The sequence below is a fragment of the Medicago sativa genome, chromosome 6 (assembly GCF_051527215.1).
Source record: "Medicago sativa cultivar Bolivia chromosome 6, Bolivia_mono, whole genome shotgun sequence".
Classification (NCBI taxonomy): domain Eukaryota; kingdom Viridiplantae; phylum Streptophyta; class Magnoliopsida; order Fabales; family Fabaceae; genus Medicago; species Medicago sativa.
The window spans coordinates 43,214,441-43,223,605 of record NC_140754.1 but is presented as its reverse complement, the minus strand read 5'-3'; the positions used below and the strand labels follow the sequence as shown (position 1 = coordinate 43,223,605).

Here is a 9,165-nt window from a genome sequence, read left to right as displayed (position 1 = left end):
TAGCTTTTGGAGTACCCATGCTGGAATGAACATTAAGTAAGTGTCAAGCTCTTTCTTGTCTTCCTTTTCCATGAAAATCAATCTATCCACCTCACCTCTAATGCTACTTTTGTTAAAATTGTTTAATTCAATGTCTAGGAATGCAATATATGTTGTGGTGGTGGTGGTGAGTTGTTTGATGCATAAGGAGCTTATGAATGACATTCATGGTGAGTTTACTAGTAAGTTGAATTTTTGGAGAAATGGATTGAAAGTAGAAGCATGGAACTTAAGAGAATTATTATGGAAAAGTGATTTAACAACCTTGATAAGTTGTTATTGATGTTTTTTGAGTTGTGTTTGTTGCTATAAGTAGTTATAATTGAAATTCATGATTTTGAGACGAATATTCGTATGATCTTCATTGGCTCATATATGCTGTTGTGTAATCCATAATTGAGTAACTTTTGGATTTTTGGATTCTACGCTTAATTCCCTTCAGTTTGGATATAAATTTTGTATGTTTCGGATTAGGAACGAACTCAGAAAATACGTTTCGGATATAAATTCTGCTGGAAAAACTGTTACGGGTTTGGAACAGGACTCCACTAAAATGGTAAGAACTCTCTCCCTGTAACTCCGAATCAAGTGGTTGTTGTTGCTATGGCTAGCTAACGAAATTTTGGACGTTTTGGCACCCATTTCACTGATTTTGGTCCAGTATTGAAATCTGTAGATAATTTTGAAGTTGAGGGCAGAAATAGGATTTTGTGCTGAACCGAGATTCAAGTTGGTGATGAATTAAGCGGTTGCAGTTTTGGACTGCTATTCGGATGACCGAATAGAGGCAGTGGCGAAGATGCTCAATTGATGCTTATAATAGTTCCAGAGTTTGGAATAAGATAAGGTGAGTTCCTTTTAGTTAGAAACTTCCCTTTGGGTAGTTAAAATTATGACTTTAGAATAATAGAACATGATTTGGTACATTAGAACATAATTTAGTGACATTATGATTAAGGTTTAAACCCTTGCTAGTGTATTCTAAAATAGTTTTTATGTTGATAAATATGCTTATGGTAATGTAGGAGTTAGAGGAAAATTATTATGATAAGTTTTACCTGAGTATGAATAAATATGCAATTTCGGCTAACATTTCGGAAAGTGAGAATTGTTGGATTTTATTACTTTATTTCGACTCTTAGCTAATATAAATTATACTTTTAAAGTGATATGATGGTTTGGTTTGGCTAAGACTCTAAATTCTCATTTTTATCGAATATGTAGCCGAAATTGTATTATGAATATCCTCTAATCATATACTACCATAGTGTATATTTATTTGTGTGAAAGAATGTTTAGAGTAAATTAGTCATTGAAACAAATTATTCATGGATAGATTTCCAATCATTGCAAAGAAAAGAATCTTAAGTGTGAAAGTTCGGCTTAATTAGTCGAATTTGAATTATCAGGATATGGGGAAAATCTTATAACGTTTTAGGAATGGCGTATGACAACGATATGCCTAGAACCTGAATAGGTTAGTATCAGAATTAATTTTAGAATAAAGACGAAATTACTACGTCTATATTATTAGACTCAAAATGTTATTACTACAAGGAAATCAGTTAAGATAAGTTATTCCTCTCTAGTTCCCCGTTAGTAGTGGACTTGAGGATTAACTCAGTTATAAGAAATCAGTTCAAGTTATAAAATTAAAACACGTTTAAGTTGTGGCTTTTGCTATCCCGCCAGTTGGATACGAAAGGTTCCCGCCAGTTGGAACGGGCACTATCCGTGAGGATGACCCCACAATAATCAGAGGAGTCTGGTATCCCCGTCAGTTGGGTTCCCGCTAGTTGGAATTATTATCGGTTATCAGAGGAATAAATTTCGGGGTTACTCCACCTGGGTTTATTCGTAAAATCAACTCAGATAATATTGTTTGTTCAACGCTAACATTTCTAACATAATATGACAGACATTATGATTATAATTATGATTATGAGTTGAGTATTAGTATCAGGATTATATCAGTCTTTTAGACAGCGATCCTAGTTATCCCCCGATCAATCAGTTATGCATGATAAAACTGCATAAACCCAAAATGGTTGAGTTTAGAGACAAATGGCGATCCTAGGTTCCCTGAGATTGCCTACAGGCTAGGATAGGTGGAACTCACTGAGACATCCCGTCTCACCCCAATCCCTTTTATTTTATTTCAGAGACACAGGTGGATCGCAAGCAGGGCAGTTCGTGATGAAGTAGAAGAAGAAGCTGGACAATTATATTTACTTGTCATTGCATGTATGTTGTACACGTCAGTGGTACTATTTTAAATGTATAGACAAGTAGTTTTATGATATGTTCAGAAGAAATTTTATTATTGTAATTTTAAGGTATCCAATGCCAAGTTTAACGAGCATACTAGATATCCTAGGTAATTTCTAGTATGGGTGTTACAAACTCTCTTCCCTCTAAACCGTCACTCTTTGATCTCTACTGCCTTGAGCGTCGGAGTGCCTGCAGGTACACACCCCCCATCCGCTCCAAGAAGCATCCTGATACATTCCACCACCGTCTCAACCACCGCATTCAAAGCACCGGCAGTCACCTTCTGATCAGGTACGATCAGTGGCGCGGTCTGTGGGAAAAATATAAGCTACCCCGTTTTTATACTCCTAAAAACCAAAGCTTTCCATAAAAACTACCATGACTGCCAACGGTGCCAGTTGCCAGTTACGAAGTGAGATACGTGTCCCTCAACGGGATGGTATGACATCCACACCTTCACCTGTGGAAACAAACAGGGAGGAACCAACTCACATAGTTCCTTTCCAGTAAAGACCTCTGCAAGGTCCCCTGCGACCCACGGAGACACCTGAGGTGCCCTAGTCGGTAACCTGATCCGCACGGTTCAACGACAGACGTCATTAATCGAGGAACAGGATCGGCGCCTCATGGATCATTAGCAAGCGCGCCACCTCACCAGACGGACTCCCTTCCCAGTATGTAGCAAAAGGGAATGAGCCCACGCCGGTCACGTTCCAGATCCCCTCGGCGATCAGTAAGCGTCAGATCTCCAGTTACACACCAAGAGGTCGACAAGAAGGAGATCACCCAGGCGATCCCCTCTAAGGCGGTCACCACCGAGACGATTCCCCCCGAGGAGGTCTCCTCCGAGAAGGTCCCCGCCAAAATGAAACAGACGATCTTGGTCCTCCTTCAGTTCCGAGGACACTCGTGATGCTCGTTATGACCGTAACGCTTATGGTCCATTCACACGACGCATCCGGGAAGCTCATATTCCCCGCGGGCTGGAGAAGCCTCCACAAATGGACTCATACGACGGGACGACCGACCCGGATGAGCACATCGAGAACATCGAGGCAGTTCTCACTTACAGGTCGGTGTGAGGCGCTGTCAAATGCAAGCTCTTTGTCACTACCCTGAAACGAGGGGTTGTCACATGGTTTAAGAACTTAAAGAGAAACTCCATCGATTCATGGAGCGACCTCTGCTATGAGTTCACAACCCACTTCACTGCTTCAAGGACGCAACCAAAAACAGTGGCATCACTTGAAGCCATTGTTCAAGGAAGAAGCGAACCCCTCCGGGACTACATTGAGAGGTTCAACAAAGAAGCTGTTCAGGTAAGAGGTGCTGATGAGACAATGAAGCGGTACCTCATTGCCAAAGGTCTGCGCGAAGGCACGGACGTCAAGAAAGCTATCCACCTGGATTGCCCAAGGACTCTCAACGAGTTCCTAGAGATCGCCAAGATCTACATCGCCTATGAAGAAGAGTTGTACGCGGGCATCCTCAACAAATCCATGAAGGAGGAGCCAGCTGCTGAATCCTCCAAAAAGCCCTTCCACGAGAAAATGAAGGAAGGAAAAGCTACTCGTGAAAGCAAGAGACCCAACGGTACCGAGTATACACCTTTGGCTATGTCAAGGGAGAAAATCCTCGCCGAAATCGTTGTAGCCGATTTGACAGAAGCTGGCATCAAGCCACCAAAAGCTCCGTCTCAGGATAGGAAAGGGGTCGACAAAACAAAATACTATCGATTCCACAAATGCTACGGACACACCACCGATGACTGCATCCATCTGAAGGATGCCATTGAACTCCTCATCCGGAGAGGACGGCTCAAGCAGTTTGTAAAGAACCCAGAGGCGGAAAGAAAGACTGTCGAGCTCATCGGTGACAATTCTGAGCCTGGTAAAACCATCGCCATGTCCGTAGAACATCTCGGTGATTTCCCTGACAACGTGGAGATCACCCCTTACTCATGCACCTGGGAACAGTTCCCCACTGCCAACGTCATAACTGGAGGAACACTGAATATCTCCATGGGAAGCATGAAGAGGAAATTCGAGGAGAACATGAGCGTCAATTTGCTGGCCCCCTCCAACCATGGAGGAAGGCCACCTTTGGCGTTCTATGATTCTGAACTTCCTAGTGGAGCTTCAAATTCCGCCATCCCTTTGCTCGTGCGAGCATCGATGGCCAACGCAGATGTCCGACGAGTCCTGATTGACACAGGGGCCTCGTGCGACATCATGTACACCAGCATGTTCAAAACTCTCCAACTAACGGAGAAAAACCTTTCTCCCTATGTTGAAAATGAACTCTACGGCTTCAACGGCTCGTCTACTCAGCCATGGGGGTACGTAGAATTATTGGTCACCTTCGGCGAAAAGGAGGCCAAGAAAACAATAAAGATCCCGTTCCTGGTGATCGACTGCCCTTGTCTCTACAATTGCATCATAGGGAGAACCGGGCCTGCTCAACTAGCGGCCGCATGTTCGACCGCTCATCTGAAGTTGAAATACCATGCGAAGGATGGCATCATCGCCTCTCTCAACGGAGACATCGAAGCTGCAAGAAGATGTTTCCTCCAGGCTAACAAATCCCAGAACTCTTTTTCCCAAGCCAACAAACCTGCTGAAGACCAAGGGAAAACTACTGCGAGCACTCTGGATGCCAACTTGGTCGAACTTGACCCAGGTTCACCAAGGAAGACCTTAAGGAACAAAAATGGGAAAAGAAGGATCCGCTCAACGCGAAACTTCTTAGGCCTATTCCTGATGGTGAGTTTGAGCTAGTCCCTTTCGGAAGCAACCCCTAAAAAAATTCAAGATTGGCAAAGATCTTCCCGAACTTGTCAAAGCTCAGCTGATCGCCTGCCCTCGAGAGAATGCTGACCTGTTCGCATGGAGTGGGTCCGACATGCCCGGAATCGACCCTAGCGTCGGTTGTCACCTGCTGACAGTAGATCCCGGAGTTAGTGCTTTAGCCCAGCGACGTAGAAAGCAGTCTCCTGATAAATCAGAGGCTGCAGAAAAAGCTGTAAAAGACCTCCTAGAGGCAAATTTTATTTCTGAGGCCAAATACACTACCTGGCTCACCAATGTTGTACTTGTCAAGAAATCTAATGGAAAATGGCGTATGTGTGTTGACTATACCGATCTTAATAGGGCTTACCCTAAAGATGCATATCCTCTTCCTAACATCGATAAACTCGTAGATAATTCCTCCAGCTACAAACTTTTATCCTTCATGGATGCCTATTCTGGGTATAACCAGATACCCATGGCTGAAGAAGATAAAATAAAAACAGCCTTCATGACCGAATCAGGGAACTATTACTACAACGTAAGGCCCTTCGGTCTGTGAAACGCGGGGGCTACTTATCAACGAATGTTGAACAAAGTCTATGACAAGACACTTCTGGGCGACATTCTCGAGGTTTACATGGACGGCATGATTGTAAAATCCCAACAAGAGGTGGATCATGCCGCTCACCTCAGAAGAATGTTCGAACAAACTCGTAAGTACAACTTGCAGCTCAACCCGGAGAAGTGCACCTTTGGAGTCTAAGCGGGTAAATTCCTTGGCTTCTACCTGACGGAAAGAGGAATTGAGGTAAACCCAGATAAATGTCGCGCATTTACTCAGCTCCTAACACCCCACTCCAAGAAGTGCATCCAAACACTCAAGGCACAGGTGTTCGCCGACTTCCTAGCCGAAATGACTTTCCCAGCCGCGGACAATTTCGAGGAATGGACCGTCTTCGTAGACGGATCTTCCAACTCCAAAGGAAGCGGAGCTGGAATAATCATAGAAGATAACAAAGGTATCATTGTTGAGATTTCCCTTGCTTTATCTTTTCCTGTAACTAATAACACTGCAGTGTACGAAGCCTTCTTGGCCAGCTTACGAACCGCCCAAGACATGGGGGCGAAAAAGGTGAAAATCTTTACCGACTCGCAACTCATGGCTTCCCAAGTCACGGGAGAGTTTCAGTTGAAGGAAGACCACCTCCAAAAGTACGTCCAATTAGTACTAGAGAAAATGAAAGAATTTGAAACTGTCGAAGTAACTCACGTTCCCCGCGAACAAAATACTCGAGCAGATATTCGTTCAAAATTCGCAAGTACGCGGACTGCAAATGGGAACAAAACCGTAATACAGGAAGTTCTCAACGAACAAAGCACCCAGGACAAAGGAACTCAATCACAAGAGATCAACTCGATCATTGGAATGGAAGATTGGAGAGGACCCATCTCTCGATACATAGAGAATGGAGAGCTCCCTTCCGACCCACGTGAAAAAACAAGGTTGAAACAAAGGGCATGCTTATTCACTTTCGTAGAGGGAACCTTGTACAAAAGAGGCTTCATCACCCGACTTATCAAGTGTTTAGGACCTAACCAGACCCAAGAAGTCCTCGCTGACGTTCACGACGGCATATGCGGATAACATCTTGGTGCCAAAGCTCTTGCGAAAAAGGTGCTACGAGCGGGATATTATTGGCCTACCATGTTGAAGGACGCTCAAGATTATGTGAACCATTGCGATAAATGCCAGCGACACGGGGATATGCACCGAGCACCTCCTGTTGAGCTAACATCCTTAGTTTCCCATTGGCGTTTTGCATGGTGGGGCATCGACCTTTTGGGACCATTCCCCAAAGCCGTTGGGTAGGTAAAATATCTGGTGGTTGCCATCGACTACTCAACTAAATGGATCGATGCAGAACCATTGGCCAAGATCACGGCTAAAAACGTACTCCGTTTCTTCAAAAGAAACATCTTAGCAAGGTTTGGTGTACCGACTCTAGTGATATCCGACAATGGTACACAGTTCACGGACCAAAGGTTCTAGGACTACCTAATGACTATCAGCATCAAACAAAGCTTCACCTTAGTTGAGCACCCTCAGGCCAACGGCCTCGCCGAGGCAGCAAACAGAGTCATTCTGCGAGGGATACGAAGAAGGTTAGAAACGTCCAAAACCCAATGTGTAACGCCCTATTTCTATTAAAGCGATAAAACACGCAAATATAGCAAATATTCAAGAAATAGACGCTACGTCTCAACAAAATCCAACAGACATGCATATAAAATTCTCAACAGTCGCAGCGGAATATAATTCATACATCTCCAGAATTTACATGTCATAAAACAACATAAGTCATAAATGTAATCTCCGAAATCCAACAATGGATAAAACTCCTCAACATAAATGATACAAAAATCCAAAGACAAAAGACACCTAATCAGAGCCTAAACCTAACACTCAACAACCGACAACGGAGATTAGCTCCCGCTATCCAAGCAAAGCATCAAGCAACTCACCGAAAGCCAACTAATCATGCACAGCGTCTACCCATCCATACAGACAGGTAGGCGGTCAAACCACTGGCGGTAAGCTTTACATTAATAATAACCAATAAATAATAAATTGATATAAAGAAATCAATTCAATTCTCAAATAGTTTCCATGAATAATTAACTTCCATATATACATTCATACAACCAATCCAAGTATAACAAGAAAGCATTCATCAAGCACACTTAGCACCAACAAACATCATTCACAAACCACAATAAGATATCATTTCAATATGCAATGCACCTATACTCGACACATATATGCATGTGGTACCATAACAACAACCATTAGATGCCAACGTACATCTATGTAAGAGTACAGCTCCTCTTACAACCAACTATGTAAAAGTACACCTCCTTTTACATTTCAACATATGACTCAATATGATTACGATGCATGGACATACAACAACGACCCGATAATGCACAACTTCAACATAACAACTACCAACGACAATGTAAAAGTACACCTCCAATTACATTGACTAGCTCAACAACATTTGCATTATCAAGTATTCATGTCCACACATTCAACAAAACACAATTCAAATAAGAGTCATAATCATGGATCAACATACTTCAACATCAACTCACAATATATCTCCACATTTCTGTATACTTTCATAAATCAAGTGAAGTGGAACAATACAACACTTTTATGTTAAACATTACATTCAACCATCAACAATCATCCACATATCCTCAATTAATCAAATAAAACCATTCATGAAGGATTTATGAAGTAATCGGCTCAAAGGAACCATTTTCAACCAAGTTCGTCTATCGTTATCCCATTTTCAAAATAATTGAGCTATGGAACCAAAATCGAGTAAACAAGATTCAATGCCTCAACTAAGTATACCCCTAAGCTACATATAAGTGCAGCAGAGTGTACAATTATGTTTCAACGGCTAAACACGACGAATTCACGAGAATCACAAAGTTCGTCTCTCTTTATCACTTTCCAAGAAAAATCTCAATTTCAAAATAAAACAAGCCAAGATTTGATGAAACCAATCACAACCATTTTTAGAAATCATATAAACATTATACAACCTTAACCCCACTACATTTCCGGAGAAAGAGTTTTCGGAAAAATCGACGTTCTTGGACCATTTTTCAAAAGTTAAGTTCAATTCCCAAAATCAAGTCCAATTAGATTCAAACGATATTCCAGTAGGTTTAAGTGTATAAACAGAGGTTAAACAATCAAAAGAAACATTTTAGAAAGCCCAGATTGGTCCCCAAGTGCACGAAACAAAAAATCAAGTTTTGCTGTACAGGGGGTAGCACGCTTAAGCGTGGCCTGCTCGCTTAAGCGTGCAAGTTCCAAAAACTTCTGGGCTTGCTCGCTTGGAGCTCGCTAGCAGCAAGCTTGCTGCTCGCTTAAGCGTGGTCTGCACGCTTAAGCGTCCTGCATCAGTTCTGTCAAAAATTCAGTTACGGGTTCCAACCCTTTATCACCCAAAATCCCAATATAGATCATTCCAAACCCCAAAACTCAATC

The 9,165-nt window shown here is 42.4% G+C and overlaps 1 protein-coding gene and 1 long non-coding RNA gene across 2 annotated transcripts; both read left to right on the top strand.

The window, feature by feature from the left end:
• The first annotated feature begins 705 nt into the window (after positions 1-705).
• On the top strand, positions 706-2,368 carry LOC146915295 (uncharacterized). The gene is made up of 2 exons (XR_015014556.1): positions 706-886; positions 2,202-2,368. It is a non-coding gene; the product is annotated as an uncharacterized LOC146915295 (long non-coding RNA).
• A 3,644-nt stretch (positions 2,369-6,012) lies between these two features.
• On the top strand, positions 6,013-6,744 carry LOC146915294 (uncharacterized). Its single transcript, XM_085721309.1, has one exon. The coding sequence runs from the start codon at positions 6,013-6,015 to the stop codon at positions 6,742-6,744; it is 732 nt and encodes a 243-aa protein (XP_085577435.1).
• Positions 6,745-9,165: the final 2,421 nt, after the last annotated feature.